General features: G+C 38.4%; 1 protein-coding gene and 1 non-coding gene across 2 annotated transcripts in view; both read left to right on the forward strand.

Moving 5' to 3' along the window:
• Window positions 1–377: 377 nt before the first annotated feature.
• Window positions 378–451, forward strand: TRNAN-GUU. Its single transcript has one exon. It is a non-coding gene; the product is annotated as a tRNA-Asn (tRNA).
• A 446-nt stretch (window positions 452–897) lies between these two features.
• The window catches only part of LOC118607783, a 104,827-nt gene continuing 83,500 nt past the window's right edge, over window positions 898–22,224 (forward strand). Inside the window, exons 1-3 of the mRNA XM_036226655.1 lie at window positions 898–994; window positions 1,078–1,145; window positions 1,583–1,690. Of these exons, the coding sequence (XP_036082548.1) occupies window positions 1,653–1,690 (38 nt within the window). The 5' untranslated portion in view covers window positions 898–994; window positions 1,078–1,145; window positions 1,583–1,652. The remainder of the gene's footprint in view (window positions 995–1,077; window positions 1,146–1,582; window positions 1,691–22,224) is intronic.

Raw genomic sequence — 22,224 nt, forward strand, 5'->3', positions numbered from 1 at the left:
TGAAGATTAGAGAGCAAAGCCCTGGACAAGAGTTTGAAACAAAAGAAAAGTTTCTCATTTCATTAGATTAAAATGTTTATTTTTCTATAAAAGGAAACATCAGAAATAGTTATCTTCCTGAAACGGAACATTCCAAACGGGAGTTGGAAAAATTAACAACAGTATTTTAACACACGATGCAATCTGAAATTCTGCTCGATCTTGCCGTATTTTATAATTTTCCAATATGCTTTAAAGGTTGAAAATAGAATGAAGAAGGCAAGAAGTGCCGAAGGAAATTTTTCGATTTCAGTATTGTGAATTAGCGAGTGAAAAGGCACGGTATGCCTTTATTATTCTTCATAAAAGTTAAGAGTAGAGAACTCAAACATGTCGGCGTCTCTGTGGCGCAATCGGTTAGCGCGTTCGGCTGTTAACCGAAAGGTTGGTGGTTCGAGCCCACCCAGGGACGCTCCCCTTTTACGGCCTCACTACCGGTAGTTTTGCACAAATCTCTGAGTTCAGGCCTCTGGGCAACGCTGCAGTCGATTTCAGCGGCCAGGAGAAGAGAAAACTCGGGTCTCACTTTGCTGTCCACGTGGCAGGAGGCTCTTCGGTTTCATCCGTGGTGGGGCCCCTACTCCCACCGTCCCCCGCACCCGGCGGCCCGCGGCTGTTACTGCCCACCCCCGGGGCGGCGCGTAGGTCCAGCCCCTTCAAGCCCGCGCCTCCTTTCGCGTCCACTCTCTCAGTTCCCAAACTCCGGCCGCTCCATGCCCACGGGGCCCTGGCTCTCCTCGCCCTCTCCCTGAAGCCCGGGCCACGCGGGTCCCCTGCCGGCCTCGCCCGGCTCCCGCGGGCGCCGCGCGTGCGTGCGTGCGGGCGGTCACCCGCTCCGCGCCGCCCCGAGGCCCCCACGGCCGGAGCGCGGCTCCAGCTGGCCTCGCTCGGTTGCAGGACTCCTGAAATGCCAGAGGTCTGAACGGAGGTATTTAAAGACTGTCAATTTCAAGCTGTAAGTTGATTTAAAACTCATACAACATTCTGGTAATATGTTCCCCGTCGGCATAAACTTATACTCCCGTTTTCTAACTTAAGGACTGACTACTCCTGGTATATTGATAAATTCAGAAATGTTCGCCATGAAGTCTTCGCTTGGACCTATTGTAAGAACAATTATATGTTATATTTTACTTTCTCTACTACTTTAAGTGCTAGAATTTTCTAGAAAATGGACTAAACCTGCAAAATTTCCCATCTATTCAGAATCGGCGCACCCCTCCCTTAAAAAACAAACAAACAAAAAACTGTGTTTGTTAAACTTAAAAAAATTCTGAGAAAGATTAAAAGTGAAAGTGCTAATATATCTTGCTTTACCAGTCTGTAAGCATATTACCATTTATTTCACAAAGTACAAGCTCTCTCAAAATACTTACTTTGTACTTTATTCTCCGAATATATGCTTCCTTTGAGAAGTAATAGTTTTAGCATAATAATTGTCTTGGGTGCAAATTAAAGAAATTCGAAAGATAATTGTGGAGAAGAGTGATATGTCTTATTCCTGCATCTGTATAGTAATGCTCTTCTTTATATCTTCTCTCAGGTTTACATATTAAGGAAAGCTAACTTTTAGTGAGCACTTACTACTTGCCAGCACTGTTCCAAGTGCTTTTATGGATGAATGTGTGTGGTCTTCACAGCATCCTTCAAGGTAGGTCCTTTTGTTGCCATTGTCCAGAGGAGCCAACTGAAGCGCCCTGTGCAACTGAATAATTTGCCTGAAGTCACAGTTTGTCCCTAGCATAATACAGATTTGAATCTGGTAGTTAGGCTGCAGAGCCCATGTTCCTGCTGCTATACTACCAAGACAGAAATTTTCTCCTCTAAAAGAGAGGTTCTTGCTTAATGAGTTAATTTAAAATCAAAGGCGATGTTTTAATTGGTTTGTGATGTTTCATTATCGCTTTGCTCCAAATCTTATGCAGGAAAAAACAAACAAACAAACCCGCTGAACATTGATGGAATACTAAAAGGCATAGTTAAAGTATGTGTTTGTTCATGGTGCTGCTGAATTTTATTGAAATGAAAACTGTGTGGGAACATGAAACCTTAATGTGAAATGTATCTTTGGGAAACAATTTGATAGCATTTATGTAGAGAGGGCAAGATTGGAAATAAAGGCAGGTTGGAGCAGCCCAGGCAAAATCTGGAAGAGAGTCCAAGGATGCTCAGACCTCAGGCTGATGTTCGACAGTTCAGCCACCCACACAGACCCCTGTTTTCAGGACAGCTTTTTTGAGATAGCCCCAGGGTTTGAATTTGACAGATGCTAGGTGGCAATTTTGAATTAGATTTTAAATTTCTAAACATGTTCTACTTCACCCTGTTTGGGAGATTAACAGGAATAGAGGCCAGAAAGTAAAGGAGGATTAAATGAGTATGGACTTGGGGCAAGGAGTTCAAAAGTGCCCTTTAATGTAAGTAATTCATCTCATTAGGTGGGCAAGTACTTAGCATATTTCCTTGTACCTAGCTATTACACATGATAGGTGGGAAACATTTTGGACAAATTGCTTAAGTATTGTGGATGCATTGGCTTTGTAAAATTATAATATATATTATAATTTTATAATATATATTATAATTTTATAATATATATAATATATAATATATAATGCTCTTTCTGGAGAGCATTATTTTGTTCTTAGCTTCTTGGATCTGTAATACCAACCAAGCCAAATACCTGTTGAGAGCATTTACAGCCTTAATCGAAGACTAAAGAGCATTTAAAAGGTTATGTTGAGCATCCAAGTATGTAAATATGTTCCTAATGTTGCTAATAATCAGTTGTATACTTAAAATTCATATATAAAATCAGCGGAAAACTTACTCTGAAGTTATGCAATAAAGAGTGAACCAATCGTTATGATTTACAAACTTATTCGAGAAGGTAATAGTCATATAATTTATAATAATTTAACAAATTTTTAAATATTGCATCATTTTTTTAGATAATGGAGGCTGGGAAGAAGCCACGTGGTTTATATGCCTGTTTTTATTTCTAACACATTTGACTGATATCATATGATATAAGATTTAGGGGGGAAAAGTCCAAAGATACACTATTGCCCTGTTTCCGCATATAGAATATGTCATAATGAGTAATACCAACATGGATTTTAATTTTATTTGTCTGAATTTGAGTGGATATGAGGCCTAAAATATTCAACTTATAGCTATATCTGGCAGAGCAGGGATAAACTGATGGTAGAATAAACTATGATACAGTTAACTAGAAAACAGTTTTAGAAGTTAAGACCTTTTAAATAAGAATGTTGATTTTATCAACTGCAGCCTTTTATTTAGAGTTCTTCAGGGCTGAGCCCCTTTGGTAGTGTTTGTGCATTCTGTGTTTTTACATATTGAAAATAAGTGTTGAACTTACAAGAATGATGTGAGAAAAAACTGTAAATAACTGTTCAAAGTTTTCATAGCTTAAATTTTTAAGAAGTCATTAAAATTTTAATTGTTTAGCATTTAAATTATAAAATGTAGTTTAGGGATTGACAACCTTAAGAAAGCTCTTAAAATATGATTTCAAAGGACACTATTAGGTATAACTGCATACAGACATGTGTACAAATCCCTAGGAGGACAATTGGATACATTTTCACAAAGTAAACACACCTTTCTAAGTAACACCTAGATCAATAAATAAAACAATATCGATAGTCCAGAAACCCTCCTTGTGTGCTTCTCCCAGTCACCAAAACATAACTTTCAAACTATAAACATATGGATTATTAGGTTAAAATGTGCATTTTAAGTTCTCATAGATCAGGAATGAAAAATAAATTTACTATCAAACCCTCTGGATGAGTACATATGATGATTAGGAGAAGTAATAGAAACTACAAATTAGTTTTCCATACCTACTCACTTATGACCTAACCATCTATGATAAACTTGCTAGGAATAAATTTGTGTTATTAAGTCAGAAAATATGAGAAATCTATTATTTATTATAGTGCTTAATTTTGTCAGTAGGCAAATAAAAAACATTCCTAGTCACATCCATTAAAAAACATGAAACAAAACAACCTTCTAGAAATCATTATTGCTTTTAATTCAATTTTTATTTTTGAAAATAAAAATGTTAAAAGCGAGATGAGATTTGAGATTAAAAGTTGCAGTAAAATGAGATTACCCAATAGTTTCCCAAATACTATATTCTAAAATGTTAAGAATTATAATCTAGTGTCCTCTATTGGAGAAAACTGCTTGTCTTGTCATTGTGGAACTATAAATAACAGAAAATCTAGATCTGTATGCAAAAAAAATGCTACGTTTAAAGTTGTAGAAAGTCCAGTTTTTAATATCATTGAGGAATGGCACCCTAGAAAAAATCAGGGTATAAGTCTAGATCAAAGTTTTACTTCCTTTTTTCAAACAAAATCTCTTATTGCTATTAAAGTAGTGTATACCTAAGGTTATACTACAAATATCTGTACAACCACACTCATCACATAGGTAAAGATTGATGAGTTTGATTACACCAAAATCAAGATATCATGTTCATCAAAGACACTATTAAAGGAACGCAGTGGCAAGCCAAGAGTTGTAATTCAGAAAATCAATACTGGGATCATATATAGATTATTTTTTAAAAAGAAGAGGAAAAGGAAGAAAGGAAATACCTAATAGAAAAATGGGCAGTAGGCGTGAACAGGAAATCTGAGTGGCCAAGAAACATATGAAAAGAAGCTAAATTTCATTAGTAACCAGGAGAATGTAAATTAGGCCTGGAGTGTATTACCATTACGTAGGCACCAGACTGGCATTATGAACGGGCTCTGTCCTTTTCTGTCCAAATGGATTCGGTTCCCTTAAAAACCTGCATTTTGTTTGTATCCAATTATAATTAATCCGTCCGATAAAAGCCATACCTGTGTACTTCTTTCTGAAACAGTGTTGTGAAACTGCTCTGGGACAACTTCTTTATGATTCCTAGAAGCCCTGGTGGCTAATCGTGAGGCTGTGTGCGGCACGCCCTTAGGTTCTTAGGGGTTTTTTGTTCACTTTCTATGACGCGCATCGCCTAAAATCTTCCTGAGGTTTCAACAGTGTGCCTAACAAACTCATCCTTTATCTGAAGTTTACACTGAGATATGTTTTAATTTCAGTGTACTTTGATTTTTGTTACTTCCCTTGAAAAGCTTCAGGTTATCTGGAGAAACAGCATTGTTTTCAAATCCAGTAAGTCCTGGTTCCTTTATATTTTCTCTAAATCCTGTTTGAAAACTGTATACTTCCTTTTTTTTTTTCTTATCTTCCTCCTCATGTACTTTTTCATAGGCAGCTAAAAACAAAACCAAAACAAAATGAAAACAGTTGGTGCTTTCAACAGTCTGCCTAGAAATACCTTTATCCAGACGCAGGAGTTCCCTAGGGACCTTTTCTATTTCCCACCTTACTGCAGGTGGCAGTTTCACTACTGTGTGTGTGTGTTTGTATCACATGCTGTTAATACGCAGTAATACTCAGGTCCCCTTTCTCAGTCTCCACTGTCAATGTCACTGCTGTCTGTCAGGCCTTCACTCATGGTCTCTTGAAGGAGCTCCAGCTTCTGTCCACCACCTGGTCCCAAGGCTAGTGCCACGTGTTTTAGTATCTTGTTAAGGCAGACACCATTTTTCAGATACCGAGTTCTGTTTTAGTTATCTATTGTTGCATAATAAACCACTGAAAAACTCAGTGGCTTAAAACAAAAACCTTTTTTATTATATACCTTTCGATTCCAAGAATTGACTGGCTCGACTAAGCAATGCCTTTTACTTGAGGTCTCTGATGTGGTTGGAATCAGATTCGGTTGGGACTTGATGTCCGGTCCCTCAGTTCTTCTCCATGTGGCCTCTTTCTCCACATGATACCTCATCCTTTAGGACCTTTCCTCAGGTCTTCACGGGCTAGCAGCATAGCCTGGGTTTCTTTAAGTAGAGGTTCAGGGCTCCGAGAGAGAGTGGAAAATGCTAGGCTTTCTTAATTCCGGGGCACAGAAATCTTAAAATGTTACTTCCTCTGCATTCTATTGGTCAAAGCAATTATAGGCTGTGCTCAGATTCACGAGGGGTGTAAACTCCACCTGTCGATGCAGATAGAGACACGTGCATTGAGGGACTTGCAGAATCATCTGGGGTCTTCTTTGAGGACTTGTCATCCACACCCACCTTCCCATCTTACACCTTCACAGCCCAGACCAACCAGTCCATATTGTAACCAGGGATGAGAAAATTGACGCAGCCGTGGACTCAGACTGCAAATGTGTACTTGTGTCTGTCCCATGTAAGTGCAAACTCCTTCCAGTGGGGATGACCACATGCCACACACCTGAGACCATGTTAGTTACAGGTGCAGAAGTCCTCACTTACTGTTGTCATTAGGTTCTGAGACTTTAAGTGAAACAGCATATAACAAACCAATTTTACCATAGGCTCATTGATACAAATAAGCATTGTGTCTACAGCATCTCATCAATGTTACAATGAAACGATGTTGAATGAAACAGTGTTATTTGAGGATCTACTGGACAACTGGGCTCACTATTTGATAGAATTTGTGGTACTCCACTGTCATCCTCCAGGATTCATCTGGGTTTATAAAGGTAAAGCCAGTGAATTGAATGAAGATAAAGTAAAAACCTCCACTGCATCCTTCAGATCTTCAAGGGTAGCAGTAATCTCTGCCTTTCGCCTTGAGACGTGATATTGTTTTTACTTACAAGCTAGGCTGGGAGCGGGAGGAGGCCATTTCAGAGCTTCCATTTGGCCCTTCCCACTGGAGTAGCTCATGCCCCACAGGCCACAGAAGCAGTGTGGGGCCTTCTGCCAACCACCAAGCCTATCTATTCCAATTATACATCTATGCATTCAGCACTGCTGGCTGGTGCATGAAACCATTTGTCACCTGGCTCGTGAAAGCGCCCACTCTAACTGAGGCAGGCTGGTGGGGGGAGTACAATGACAATTTAGGTCCTTGGGTGTCAATGTTAATTCAGACCCTATGTCCTTTAAGTGTCCGGGAATTCTTCTTGCCCCAGCATACTGAAGTAAATGGCTCTATGTCCCTTTGGGGGAAGGACTTGGAGAATCCTTATCAAACATTCTTGCCATGTATGACAGAATTCTTCCTCCTGGGACCCAGTGCATCCTTAGTCAGTGGTTTCCCAACCTGAGTGATGGCTCGAATCCAGAAACTAGGCAGAGTATGGTAATTTTTCATTGTGGTGACTGCTCTCAGTCTCTTAAAGATCCAGCCTTGATTTCTCTTGATCGTACTGTTTGAGCAATATGCTTTTTGGCTGTTCATCCACCCTGTCCCTCAGGATGCCATGTTCTATTAATCATCTCCATATCTCAGTGGGTCAGACACCTCCCCACCCTCCAACACCGTCAATCTAAACTTGCCAGTTACTACAATAACTGCCTACAAGATCCCCTTTGTTACTTAAGGACTCTGACCCCCTATCACAATCAGGGAGCCCAGCCCCCAGCGTCAGTCCAAGCCTGTAGAAGACAGCCACACTGACCTTCACAGCGAGGTTGGCGCCTCTCACCCCAGTGCTTTCCCCGTTTATTAAACAGAGTGTCTTCTGGGCTCTCCCACAGGACATCGTTGGCCCACGGGTTTTCTGGCCTAGCGAGGCATATCCAGTCTAAGCCACTTTTGAACATTTGTCTGCCTGTCTGCTGTGGCAGTTCCAGCATCCTCTCTTCATCCAAGGTAGCCGTGTTTTCTACAAGCTTCTCAGGGCCATCCTAGCAGTGTTGGCATCATCTGCCAGGAAGCTTGTCAGGGTCAAAGCCTGTGCCATAGAATCGTGCTCCATAGTGATCAGTTTGCCTTTATACAGTTTTAGTTTCTACCCAATTTGATCCAACACCCTCAGGATCCGTCCCAAATGTACTCCTCTTGGCCTCTGCTGGTGTGTGTGTGTGTGTGTGTGTGTGTGTTTGGTCCTGTGGCTCCTTTTGGGGGTGCAGTCTCTTTTCTCCCTCGGCAGGCTGGGTTAGGTTATGACTTAACCCTACTTATTTTTCTGATGGCCAGGAAGGGAGGTGGGGTGGGGCAGCGGCGGGGGGAATGCCTGTGGTCTCTCAAGGTGGAGGACTCAGCTCATCTCCAAGCAAGGCAGGAGCACTGGCTAGACTTTCTCAAGATGAAGTGGGCCACTTCTACAGGCCCAGAGGCTGAGGAGGAGGTGGAAAGTCTAGATGCCCTCATCCTATGCCTTAGGGTTAACTGCTTCCCAACAGGCCCCATCCTTGGGTAGACTGGCTTAGCTTGAGAATTCAACCTCTACTCAGGTTCTACTACTCTTATAATAATTGAGTCTTGGACTTGACCCTCAGTCTGTTCTGGTCTCTGCTCGCAGATGAGAGTCTCTTTTATATAACAATATTTTCCCTTCATATTTAGGATGAATTTTCTAGGTGATATTTTGATAACAACACCACTGAGATAGAGTATTACTTTATTTAGAGTTCTTGATATATATTGCTACACTGCCTTCGAAAAAGGCCATGTTGATTTGTACGCCACCTACAATAGATGAGAGTATCTCTTTTGTCACATTTCTACAGGAGTGAGAATTTTCATTTAAAAACTATCACTCTATTATTTTGATTGGTAAAAATTGTATCTCCTTATTGCTTTATTTGTATTTCTTTAATCACTAGGGATGTTGACAATTTCTTCATGTGAACTTGAGTTCTCTTCTGTGATTTGACTGTGCATGCTTAAAAAAAATAACGTTATAATAAAGCTATTTATAACATTGTGTATTGCTATAACATATAGTAAAGTGATATGGTATACTATATATTGCATGTGGAATACACAGTATTGTATATTAATGTAATTCACATACCATACAATTCACCCAGTTAATAGTGTAGCGTCCGGTGATTTTAGCATATTTACAGCTTCATGCAACCCTCACGATTAATTTCAGAACAAAGTTAGGTACTGGATTTTGGGAGGAGCCCATAAGTGAAGAGGGTCTGAAGTCGCTTTAGTTTCCCAGCCCGTTGACTTCTTTTCACAGGTATGTCTTTGCTGCTCTTGAGGATGATGCCTCATTATCATGTATCTTTGGTATACTATTTAATGCCTGTAGGAATGCAAGAAACCATTTATTGAGCTTAGAAAATATTTTTTAAAACTTTTCTAGTTTTCCATTTTGGAATTTTTATATAAATGTTCGTGCTCTATGCAAATAGCAGTAGTAACTTCTTGAGGGAAATGACTATATTTTGTATATAATTAATAAATGTTTGTTAGTGACGACTGATAAGGCGTATATTTATTGAGGACAAAGCTAGATAAATTTGCTACTAACCAAATTTCATGCTTCGGATAGAACATAATTTTGCCTGTATTGCAGAATGGAACCTGAAGACATGTAAATTTTCCTTAAATACATATATTTTGTGGATTATATAATAACATTTTGTGTTATAAACTGGGTTTTTAATATAATTTTAATGCTCTAAACTCAAAGCATATTTATAGAGAATTTTCAACAGTTTCCATTCCAGAAATTATTCAGGAAGTTTTGTTTTTGGCCTAGATTCTTGTGCCAAAAATAGATTACCAAAATGGGAAGGAAAACTTTCTAATGAAATAATCTTGGGACCATAAATCATTAACTAGGTTTTAAATAGTCTCAGTTGCAATGTATTCTATTTACAAAATAAATAAATAAAACAAAAATAAAAGGAAAAATTGGTAAGTTTACTTGTATATTTCTTCTCCTGCTGCAGCATTTTATTTCTTATCATGCAACTTTTAATTTTTATCATTTTAAATTTTTTTATTTAAAAAAATTTCAATTACAGTTGACATAGAGTATTGTATTAGTTTCAGTTGCATAACATAGTGATTAGACATTTACATACCTTATGAAGTGCTCACCCAGATGATGCTATACACACTGTGTAGGTATCACAACATTACCGACTGTATTGTAAGGGACCAGATTTTTATGAGCCATTTGAAAACTGCATGTCTTAAGAATTTCAAAAGGCAAGTGATTTATTATTTCTGCCTTACTCTTTGATGTCTTTAATTCTACTGTAAGATATTGTAGGGCAACAGAAAAGTGGACAATCTAAGTAATGGATTAGTTAATTAAACCGACTGTTTTTGTGGCTGAAACAAGTTTTAGAAAACTCACAAAACCCCGTTGTACCTGACGGACCTGCTGAGTGTTCTACAGGTGCGCAAGACATTATGGTTGATGTTACTGGGAACGCCAGCCCTAATTTTTAACTATCCAAATAATCAAGAATACAGGGATGCTTTTAATAAAGACAAGGGTAAGCTGCAGGTCAAGATTGTTTACTTATGGGTCAACGACTACTGAGCTCCCTTGATATCTGTGCTCATCAAGTATTGTCTATGTGCTAATTCTCAAATGTATATAGTAGCTGTTACGATTAGGAAAATACAAATTCACTCAAAAGCATGACTAATTTTGTAGTTTCTTAGTCAATATATATTTTTGAGTTATGACGGTATTTTACCACTAAAACAGAGTTCTTGAAATATTTGAAATTTTGGGAAAACCACTGGTGGAGGTCTGTACATTCAGCTGTTAATGGATTTGTAGCTGTTAACGTTCCTTCAGACTAATCACTGCCTGCTGGTTACTTGGTTTTCTGGACCTTGAAATCATTTGATTTCTTCCTGTAAACCGAACAGTGATTATAGGAAAATTAATTCCATAGAAAAGTTCAAAAAGAAGTTTCCGTGGCCTTTGTAAGATGACAGAGCCCTTAATGAACCCTTGTGAAGAAATTGCTTCATAGAGCCCTTATCTACCTCACAATAGCGTCATGGGGATCTTAAGAGATAGTGTTCTCTCCACTTGTAGACCAGGATGCTGAAGGCACAAAGAGGTGAGGTTATTTGACCAGAGCGGCAAAGTGAAACACAGAGCTGGGATCTGAATCTTTATCTAGTACTTTTAGAGTAAAAATGACCTTTCTGATCAAAAATTATAAAACATGTTCTTGTCAGGCATGGACAATGGATTTGCCAATTTCTGTGGCTATTACCTTGATGTAATTAGCTAGGGAGACCTTGCTAGAATACCATGTGAGATATATCTCACAATATGAACAAAACCAAGATGAGCATCATTATTTTGGAGATGTATGTATTGAAGTGATTTCCTGTAATTATTGTTCTTACTCTTTGATGTGGACAGTTGAGTTTTTCTTAATCTTATTGGAGAAAATGAACAAAAATACTTTAAAAACCTGTTAATGCTAGTTCATCACTAATCTGTAACATAAAATCAAAGTAGAGAGTGAGCTTACTGTGTAATTTCATCTTCGAGATGAGTCCCACAGTCTGCAATCGCCAAGCACCTGGGCGGACCCTACACTACCACAGTTGACTTTCAACTGAGTACTTATTGCATTTTAAAAAATTTACTTCTTTTTTATAATTTAAACATAGGCCGACATAGAAGTATAACAACATAAGAAAATGACCAAGGTTTAAAAGAACTATGGTGAGATCCACTGGTGCAAATAAAACTAGAGAACTATTTTGCATTAATTTGCATTGATATTGGAGGAGGTTTTTAGATATATATCATTGAACAGTAGGTGTTTTTATTTTTTAAATGTTGGGCGATCAATAGAAATTCATCAGCTTTTAAACTGTGCTAAGTAAGGACAATTCAAAGAAGAAGTAGGAATAGGGAGGGGGAGAGAAGGAAGAAAAGAGGAGCAGCTGTCCCTTGTCATTCCTGTGTCATATAAGATAGAACACAGCCTTAGAATAGTACAGTTGTTTAAACTGGGTAAAGTTAAGTTCGTGAAAATTCACCGTTTTCCCATTATGCTGCAGATTGGTGGAAATTTAATGACAGAGAGTTTTGCTCCACACTCTTGCATTGGTAACCATGGATCTAGCTAGGCCAGTTCCTTTATTCTATAGATGAATAGATTAAAATTCCTAAGTAAATCCATGCATTTTAAGATGCATAGTAAGGCTTATTCACAAAGTGTTTTTTTTCATTGTTGTTGTTTTCTTTTTCTTTCTTTTTTTTTTTTTTTTAAGCAAGAGGGTCCTACTTCAGTTTCTCTGCTTGTGCTGGCCACTTGCCTTAGAGATAATGGATCTAGAAAGGTTCAATAATAATTTCTAGTAGTTACTAGAGTTTCTTGCTTTCCATATCAAAACCAATGCTATCTTTCTGGTAAACAGTGCCATCTTTTCCATTATGTTTGCCCTGGAATAGTCCAGAAAAATTTATATCCCTGTCAAAACCTTAGTGTTCTATCTACAGATATCATTAACCAGAAAAGTCAGGTCACTTACTAACGTTAATTTAAGTAGGTAGGGGTACAAATGGAATTAGGGACACTCCTAATTAATTATTTTGTTCACAAGACATAAAAGAATTTTCATGGCATTTGTATCTTCACAGTGCCATGTCTCTCGTTATAGTTTCTGCAGTTTATAGAATTTTATTTTTTAAATGTTTTTACTCTGGCTTCTCCAGATTTGCATATGTAGAAAGAAAAATATTAAATGATCTCTTTGAAGTTGGATATTGTTACAAATCTAGTTTCTCTGTTAGTCCGTCCTATTTTGTTTTCTCCGTTTCGTCTCTCTCATTTTCACGCTACTGTATTACTCTCCCAACACATTCCTACTCCCAGAGAGAGTTTCCAAAATACATCTTTGGAAATTCCAGTTTACCTTAATTTCAGTTTAGAATTTTTCATTTTATTTAATACCCCGAGAAGCACTTTTTAATGATGTCAATCATTTACACTGTAGTATGAATAAGTTTATTTGTTTTCTCTCCTACCCCTTAGATAGAGGGGGGAGGGAGAGACACCACAATAAAGATAATGGATCTTGGAGAAGGGTGCCATCAAGTGGGGAAAATGACAAAAGAATGGAGAGGCTAAAAACATTGAAAATGAATTTTTTCTATTTACAATTTACTCAGGACTGAAAGCTTTCCCCACTTAAAAAAAATCATCCCAATTAGTTAATCCATACTTACCTGCAGGCAACTAGACAACGTAAAGTGAACCAAAGAGAAATGGGTGTGATGATGTTAAAAAAAAAAAAAAAAAGGGACATAGAAAATCACACTTTGCAAATAGTGAGCGCAAATACTTCCAGTTAATCGTGGTGAATTGGGCAGATGCATTTATTTGTGTTGTCTCTATAAACCACACTGAAAGGACATTAAAGGATTAAAATGGAACAAACCCACAAGAACAAAGAGAATGGAAGGAAATGACAACAGACAAAAGATGTCAACAAAGGTTTGGGAAAGCAGATGAGTGATACCTGATTTAGCAGTTTGAATGAGGTTGAAACTCAAGAGCGTGGGTGGAGAGCCAATTTCTCTCTGTAGAGCTGCAGAAAGCCACAGGAATTTGTAGGAAGCAGAAACCTCTGAGAGAGGGTGTGCCAAGCAGCACTGACAGTTTAGAGAACTGTTTGAAAGACTTTACAACCTGGCCTCCCAGGTCATCTCCCTCACCTTACAGAGCAGGGCAGCTTACCTCTCCCCAACTCCTCAGGAGACTGGAGGACCAAATAAGAAATATCTGGGGAAACAATATCACAGAACCTTGTACAGTTTAGATATGTAGATTTACGGTCATAGTGATGAATCGTAGAAAGTTGATTCATAATGCTTTACATGGGGAGAAAGGAAAATGGTTTGTTTGTTTGTTGGAGGTGGGTGGGTGAGAAATTAACTTTTTACAGAAAGAAATTTAAAGAAAGAACAGAAAACAAAGATAAAGAAATAGCAAAATAAAGGGCTTATTTTGAGATATAGTAATACAAACGAGAAGAAAGCCAAAAGGGTGGGGAGTGGCATCTCTACAGAGTGAGATCCAGAATGGCAAGGAACACTCCCTGTCAAGTATCAGTCATAACTGAAATTTTAAGAGAAGAATTTTAGGAATTAATTTTCTCATGCCCTGGTTTTATTCTCTGCTTTTTCATAAATCACATCATCGTATGGAAATGAGAAAAAAAAATTGTTTTTAAAAAATATCCATATTGTTTGAACTTTGACATAACTAAGGATGAAACAAAGAAAAGTGTTTCAGAGCGAATCTTCTTTGGAAGTATTAACCTTTATTGCTTTTCTTTTGTTCTTTCTTGATTTTATTGGTTTTTAAAATTTCCTTGTTTTTTTCACTCTGCTTGGTTTTATTTTCTTCATCATAATAAGAACCAAAATAGTAACTCTCCAGGTTCTGCATTTGTTTAAAAAAAAAAATGAATGACAAGAGAGAAATTTAGAATATCTGGTTTTTTTTTGAACCTGGAAATTGAAGAAAGTAATAGAATGGCGGAGGTTTTATAACTGGCTATTCTTTACCATCTTGTATAGATTCACTCATGTTTTCCACTTAAGCAAAATGAACAGGTTTCAAAGAGAGAGAATAAGGAAACAAATAAGAAAGAGAAAAACCCTACACAAACGCTTCAGCTATGGATGGGATACATTCTGAAGTCAGAATTTACTTAGAGAGGTAACAGGACATGTGGGTGATGGATTCCTTTACAAAGGGAAGCTGATTGCTGAAACAGTTGGTGTACATCAAAGGAATTCTATTCATTTATATATAAAGAAAAAAGAATTAGAGAAGCCACTGGTAATATTGGTATTCTTATTGTCTCTAGAATGACATTAAGTTTTCTAGCCAGTTTGTGAAATCGGAGTTTGAATTTTTATCTTAAATCGATAAGCTTATCATATTCCAGGCGATATATATATATATATATATATATATATATATATATATTCTCAAACCCCTTTGTCCAAATGTAAATTTACTTTAAGAAAAGGAGGGCGGGTATTTTACATGCTGAAAGATGTGTGTGAGAGCGATTGCCTTGGATAAACATCACAATATATTTATTTTAAATTCTTTTGGATAATAAATCAGGTCACTGGTAGAGAAGACAATCTTTTTGTAATCTGATTCAATGAGTAGATTTGGTATTCAGAATTCTTAGTAAAGTAAGTGAATGTTAAAGTAAATATTCCCATATGCCGTGTGTACTTTACATGCTTCAAATTATTTAGTTTACACATGAAAACACTTTTTAACTTTTATATGAAATATTTCAACTGAAATACTTAAGGTAGCATCTTTAGTGTCTCTCTGCTTCATTAGAAACTCAGAGGATTAAATGTTTTGTGAAAAGTACTTTTTAGAAGGAAAGCTTGCATAATCCTTGGTAGTCTGCTATTTAATATGACAGGTGGGAAACTCTTGTGTGTAGTTTATACTCGATGCATCCATGATAATGAAGACAGCCTGGCATGTGGCCTGGAGACCTGTGTCAGTCCAGCCCTGTGTTGACTTGCGGAGTGGCTTCCGGCATGCCTCTGAACCATTCGGCGCCTTATACCATGAGCAGGTGGTCTAGATCACTTCACTTTCAGTTCTAAAATTATCTGGTCATCAATAGGAAAAATCTAGCTATTCAGGGATTATGTCAGGAATTGATTTTCCTGAATTTAAACATTATTAATACTTTTTTTTTTTTGAGGCATTTATGAAACTATGCCATGGATGAAGTAGAGCGGTGTTCCACCTGGTTTAGGTTTTTGCTCTCTTAGTGGAGGGAGATTAAAATGCAGTTTAGGTGCAGGACTAATGTCGAGTTTGGATTCTGGAAGATTTACGTCGTACCGACATCGTCACATTTTGTAAATAAAATATTCCGAATGCGAAGAGCATGGCGGTGTAGATGATGTGGTTCATTGGATGATGGTCTTGATCGTGATGACACACATGCCCACTTCCTGAGTTCCCACTGTGTGCCAGGCACTGTGCCAAGGGTGTTCCATACCTGGCAGCATTAATTTTTCTCAATGTTGTAAAAAGAAGGTAGCGGCATCCCTATTAATCTAATGAGAAAACTATATGGTTCCGAGTTCAGTCCAATTCGAACTCATTTTCACTTGAAGGAGACGTATTCCCTAAACTTAGTTATAGTAGTGTATGTAGAAAAAAAGAGTGTCATTGCATGTATACCAAGTGGGAACTTTTCCCTAGCTTTATCTCTAGGTTTTTACCAGGAAGAAATTGCAGTCCCTAATACAGTTATGTGACAACTCTTTGTCCTTTCTGGGGACTCCTTGAGACTTACACAGCAGGAAGAATAAGGGAAACCAACTCTTATTGCTTCATTTTGCTCATTAAACTCTTCTAGAATTCAAACGCCTTGCTGCCCCGTCAGTCTGTGTCAGCCCGTCCCCCCCAGGGGAGGAGGAGTTCTTAGGTACGCTACATGGTTGATTGGCTGTGATATTAATTCCCAGTGACTCAAACACTGCGCTTGATCCGCTTCCTCCTAGAACTGCTTTTGGCATTAGCGCAAGTTCTGCTCTAAGATGCTCCTTTCCATTTCTCACACGTAGGTTTAATTAAAAATTTTTTTTTTGTTTATTTAATTGACTGCTCACAGCATTGGAAAACCTCTAAAAATGCAGCTAGTGGAGCAGAAGAGAGATTAGACAAAATCTCCCCACAGGAAACCAGACTGTGCTCAGCGAGGAGGTGTTGGGTGTACAGTAGACCCCCCCTCATCCACAATCTTGCTTTCAGTTACCTACGTCAACCACAATCCAAAAATATTCAGTGGAAAATTCCAGAAATAAGCAAGTCGTACATTTTTAATTGCGCAGCTGTGATAAGTAGTGGGGAGAAATCTCGCACCATCCCGCTCAGGTCGTGAATCAGCTCCATGCCCTAGACGCCCCTGGCTCCTTAGTCCACTTAGTGGCCTTCTGGGTCATCGGATCTGCTGTCACAGTGTCTCAGTGCTGGTGTCCAGGCCACCCTTATTTTACTTAATGATGGCCCCGAAGTGCAAAAACCGTGATGCTGACAATTCAGACAGGTCAGAGAGAAGCCGTAAAGTGCGTCCTACAAGTGAAAAGGCGAGCATGGTACAGAAAGATATTTTGAGAGACAGAGAGAGACCACGTCCATATAACTTTTATTACAGTTAACTGTTACAGTTGTTCTAGTTTATTATTAGTTATTGTTGTTAATCTCTTACTGTGCCTAATTTATCAATTAAACTTTATCATAGGGGTGTGTGTGTGTGTGTGTGTGTGTGTGTGTGTGTGAGAAAACATGTTATGTATAGAATTCAGTACTATCTGCAGTTTCAGACATTCACTGGGGGTCTTGGAATGTAGTCCCTGTGGACAAGGGGCAACTTCTGTACACTGGGGAGAGGTTCCAGATGGCTCTCTGGTGTCAGGAAACGACATGCGTATGGCATACTTGTAACTTAAAAATTGATGCATTTGAGTACAACCGAGTTAGTTGATACATGTATCAGAAAATTGTACATACATTTAATGCTTGTAAATTGATTTTTTTTAGATGATGTGAGAGAAATACATTTTTAAAGCCAAAGGTGGTCCTTTTACAATGTGAAGAGTGATTTTTTAATTTTCCATATTTAAAAAAAAAATTGGATCTGACCCATAACAGGCTCTCCTAAAGAGAGGCAGCTAGTAATTTTAATACATGCCATGTGAGTTATATTAAAATATGTAAAAGCTTGCAAATGAAAATATAGTAGATTTCTTCCATAAATGTCATATTTTTATTTACCATGAAATATAAGTTGTACTAACTAAAACCATATTTGTGATACCACGGATTCAGAGGTCAAAGTTCAACTTTTTAAAAGTTCAACAATTTAAATTTATTGGTAAATTCTTAAGTTAGTGGCTATAAATGATATGCTATTACATGGCTTCACCTTGTCCTGACTTGAAAGAAGTGGAAGAAAATAACTTTTAGGAAACTGCAAGAAAATTGAGGTGAGCTTTTAAACCTGGTTTCATTTTAAAATCAGCGAGGTTTGAGAACACCTTCAGCATGCGTCAGAATTAACCGCTCGGGACACAGATCACAGGACTGTCCCCTGAGCCTTCTGGATTTAGTAGCTAAGGCGGAGAACCCATAACTCGCCTTTCTACCAAGTTCTAAGGTGATGCTGATGCTCCTGGTACCGGGATCACACTTTGGGAAACACTCAGATTTTCCTGTTTATGTATGCGATCATGACTTGGCGCCATTGCTGGTTTTCTTTGCTTGAAATCTTTCTGGTTCTAAAAAAAAATCTGCAAGAGCGGTCTACCTTTTGTTAGTGTTTAAGTCAAGGAATACAATGCTAAAGACTTTGGTCATTTCAGTTACCCACTTCTGATTCTGAAATGAGGATAAGGCACCGTCCTATTACACTAGCACCTGTTACTATGGAAACATGTTTGATCACCTGACTAATGTTAGGTGAATGAGTATTTAATGTATCATAATGTTTATCCCTCTTGTCCATCTGTTTTCCAACTTTATTAGCTAATGATGGCAACGTTTATTTTTTGTAGTGTTTGTTTATTTGTGTACTTCGTGGCGTTTGTATCTTATTCATCAAACTTACTTTGGCTAACTAATGGTGAAACGTTTTCTGGATTCATCATGAGTGACTAATAAATTAACATAGGTGAAAGGAGCAGTTAATTAGTTCTAATCTTTGCAGTAAGGATCATTAGCATTTAATGAGAATTAATAATTTCATAAGACATGGAAATATATTGCCCCAAGCCAAATAGTTTAGTATTGCAAATTGCTATTTAAAATTAATGTGTGACATTTTCACATATTGTTAGAGATCTATAATATTTTTATGTTATACCTCTAGGTCCAATGAAATGTATACTAGGGTCATGTATTTCAGTGTAATTATTAGCGTTAACCTGACTTGAGAATTCTGTCTTACCGTGAAATTCTTGATCCCCTTTTCCTGCCTAAATCCTGCTTCGGTTGAATTCCTGCTTCCTTTGAGACACTTTTTCTGATCCCCTACATCTACCCTGTCATTCTTGCTCATGGGGTCCAGTTCTTACCCTGTCAGAACACTCACTGTGATTAGTAAACATATGTCTATTTGTATGTTTTTATGTGGTTAATGTTTCTCTATTTGATTACATCTGCCACGAAGGACAAAGATCAAAAGGTGAATGACTTAATGAATGAAGACTGCCCTAAAGTCTCATTTTTCTCTCTCAGCTATAAATATATCAAGGATTGTTAGGACAGATCAGGTCTAATCAACTGGAATGTTTCAACAGCCAACCCTGGAGTCCTCTTAGAAGTCTTATACTGTGTCGCCTGATAAGGTTTCAGACTTCAGCCTCAAAAAAAATACGTAAATCCAAATACCTATCCAGTTAGCATCATTTACCATTGATGGTCGTATGGAATAAAGATCAGTTTTGATGGTTCTTCTCTCTTAGCTACCATTCTTATGAACAGAGTGGTAAAAATTAAATAGAAGCCCTAATGTCACCTTAACTGTGATGGATCAAGGGAGTCTCTAAAGGGTTGAAAGTTGTTATCCGTATTCTCTGAAAGCAGTTGACACTGTCCTGTGTGATTCTTCCGTGGTTTCCTATGTTTCAGCAGGGTTATTCTATGAAGATGCTTTATTTTCAAGAGTGACTTAATGCTTACAAAATCTCCTTAGGCTAAAATCCATATTAAAACAGAGAAAATTGCCTCTCATGCTAGTTCGAGGACATCACCGTTTTAAATAGGGCTAGTTGCATTATAAAATGTGGACACTATTATGAAATGCGGTACTCTATCAGGACATGTAAACCCTGCACCCTAATTTGACAGAGCCTCATTTCTGCTCACCTCTAGGCTCTCCTCCTCCATCTTGCACAGTATTGCTATTTTGTCTTCCTAAAATGTAGCTGTGATCATACCATGCCCCCTCCTACCCACTGACCCTTCAGACAGCCTCCCCTGGCTTTGGAATCAAGTTCAAGCCTCTCAGGGCATGACCTTTGAGGCCCATCATGATGTGACCTCAGCCAACATTTCCAATCTTAAGATCCTCTACTCCCGTTAATAAATCTTGCCTTTGGCTCAGACCAAACACTTGCTCTCTTTTACCCACAAGCTGCTTTTTCCCAATTCTGTGCCATTGTTGTTCTTTTTGGTGATGGCTCTTTCCTTTATCCCTATATTCCAAATCCTACTGTGCTTCAAGGTTCAGTTTGGTTGTCCTTCATGGAGCCTTCCTAAGCACTTGAGCCTGGCCCCCACCTCCTCATCTGGAATAGCGTTTTGTGTCCCTGTCTTATGAGCTGACTTTCTACCCTGTCTCATCCTTATTAATATTTATTACTTATATCTATATCTAATTTCCCTTACTTTGAAAAATGATCACTGACAGGTGGAATTCTATTTCATTTTCTTATTTCCCAAAGTGCTTAGTAAAGTTCTACTTTGGCAAGAGGCTGCAACACTGAAAGAATTAGCCGTGAAGTAAATACTATAAAATAGTAATGAAATACTTTTAGTTTCAGTGTATATATATATATATGTTTCATATTGTGATGGACTTCATCCACATGTGCTAAAATCTCGGTGTATTTATGTTACAGCTCACAAAATCCGAATGGTAAATATGGGGCATCAGAGCATGCCAAGCCACAACAGTCTTGCCGCTTCAGCATATTATTTTGAGATGAAGGCAGTTGAGACCCAGTAGATGCAAGAAGGAATCTCTGCCCTCCCCCTTTCTACCTAAGAGCAGGGCATAATTTGCCTACGCGAAAGGTGTCCTCCCTGTAGCAGAGAGAGAACCTTCTGGTCACCCAATACAGGAAATCGATGCCGAGATGACTCTGTACCAAAAACACCTTACTAAAATAACCCGCATCTTCCTCTAGTTTTTCCCACGTGGCCTCTTTCCCCCTTCCTAGTCACAGTCCCACGGTTCGTGCCCCTAGACCCAACCCGCTCTTCCTTTCTCTTGTTCCCACAGTTTCTGACTTCGTTTCAGTGGTGTGTGAGCTCGCGGGCCTGCCCTTTCTCTTTATCTCCATTTATTTTATGTGACAGCTTTTGTGTACACGTGGAAGTATTAACATAAAAAAAAAAAATCCGTATGCTTTTCTCCTGTCAACCTGTCTTTTGGTAGTTGAATTCTCAGGCCCAGCCACAGAAACTAAGAGGGTAGGGGAAAGTCTTTCCTGAACCTACACAAACATTTTATAACCAAGATGTGTATATGTTCTTTCCTTAAGGCCTTGACCATCCTGGAGTGAGAGTCAACCTCTCTGTGTATTTATGTTACAGCTCTATCTGTCTCTCTATGTCTGTTTCTCTCCCTCCTTCCCTCTCTCTGTTGTTCGTAGAGGAGTCCTGATGGTAAAGCCTCTAGGTGTGGTGGAGCAGGGACTCTGCTGAGGACTGAGATCAGCTACTCTCAGGTATTCATCCTTCAGATCTGCCCGGTGTCCTTCGCAGCCCCCTTGCGAGTTCTGTTTCCTCATGCTATTTAGTTCGGCTTTCTATATTGATCAAATTTACAAAAGATTATTGAGTTCCGCTTTACTTTGCCTGAGGAATCATGGCTTCAGTAGGTAGCATATTGACCAATCGTTAGGAGAAAATTTTAAACACGGAAGGAAGTAGGAAAAAAGTTCCTATAAGGCTCACACTTAATTTTTACTTGTTCTTTCTTTCACCCAGTCCTCAATAACATCAACCAAGAGTCAGGGTGAAAATATTGAAATTTTTTTTTTTTATTACATGCATGGAAGCCTCACCCATCACATGATAGATTATTTCAAGAGCCTATCCATTTGAGATTAATTTAATAAGAGTCAGACTTACCTGTTATGGGTCTTACTCATCAAAATGTGACCTGAGTTAAGCTTCTTAATCAGATAGCTCTCCTATTATTACTAAATTGCGTTAACTATTGATGCCAAAGTTAGTTGTTCCGTATTTGCAAATTCGCAGTTAACAATGAAAGGGGAATTTCGCTAATGGATAGTTGTTGTTGGTTTATTGATTTTACCCATCAATCCATTGTATTTAGGAATGGCTATTGTTTGAATTTGTTCTCCAAAGAGAAATATATGGGTATTTATTTTATCTGAAAGTCTTCAGCGTGAATCCTCTCTTAGCGTAAGATAGAGACCTGACTTGGTGCCTACGGGAGAGCCACCGTGCCCCCCTCTCCCTGTTGCTACGGAGGAGGGGCTATTAGACCAGGATCTCCCTGCTCTCCCCCTTGAAACAGCTTTCCTCTTCTGCATTAGCAGCCTAAAACTCTGGACCATGATCAGAAGAT

The sequence above is a fragment of the Rousettus aegyptiacus genome, unplaced genomic scaffold, assembly GCF_014176215.1.
Source record: "Rousettus aegyptiacus isolate mRouAeg1 unplaced genomic scaffold, mRouAeg1.p scaffold_m13_p_10, whole genome shotgun sequence".
NCBI classification, from domain to species: Eukaryota; Metazoa; Chordata; class Mammalia; order Chiroptera; family Pteropodidae; genus Rousettus; species Rousettus aegyptiacus.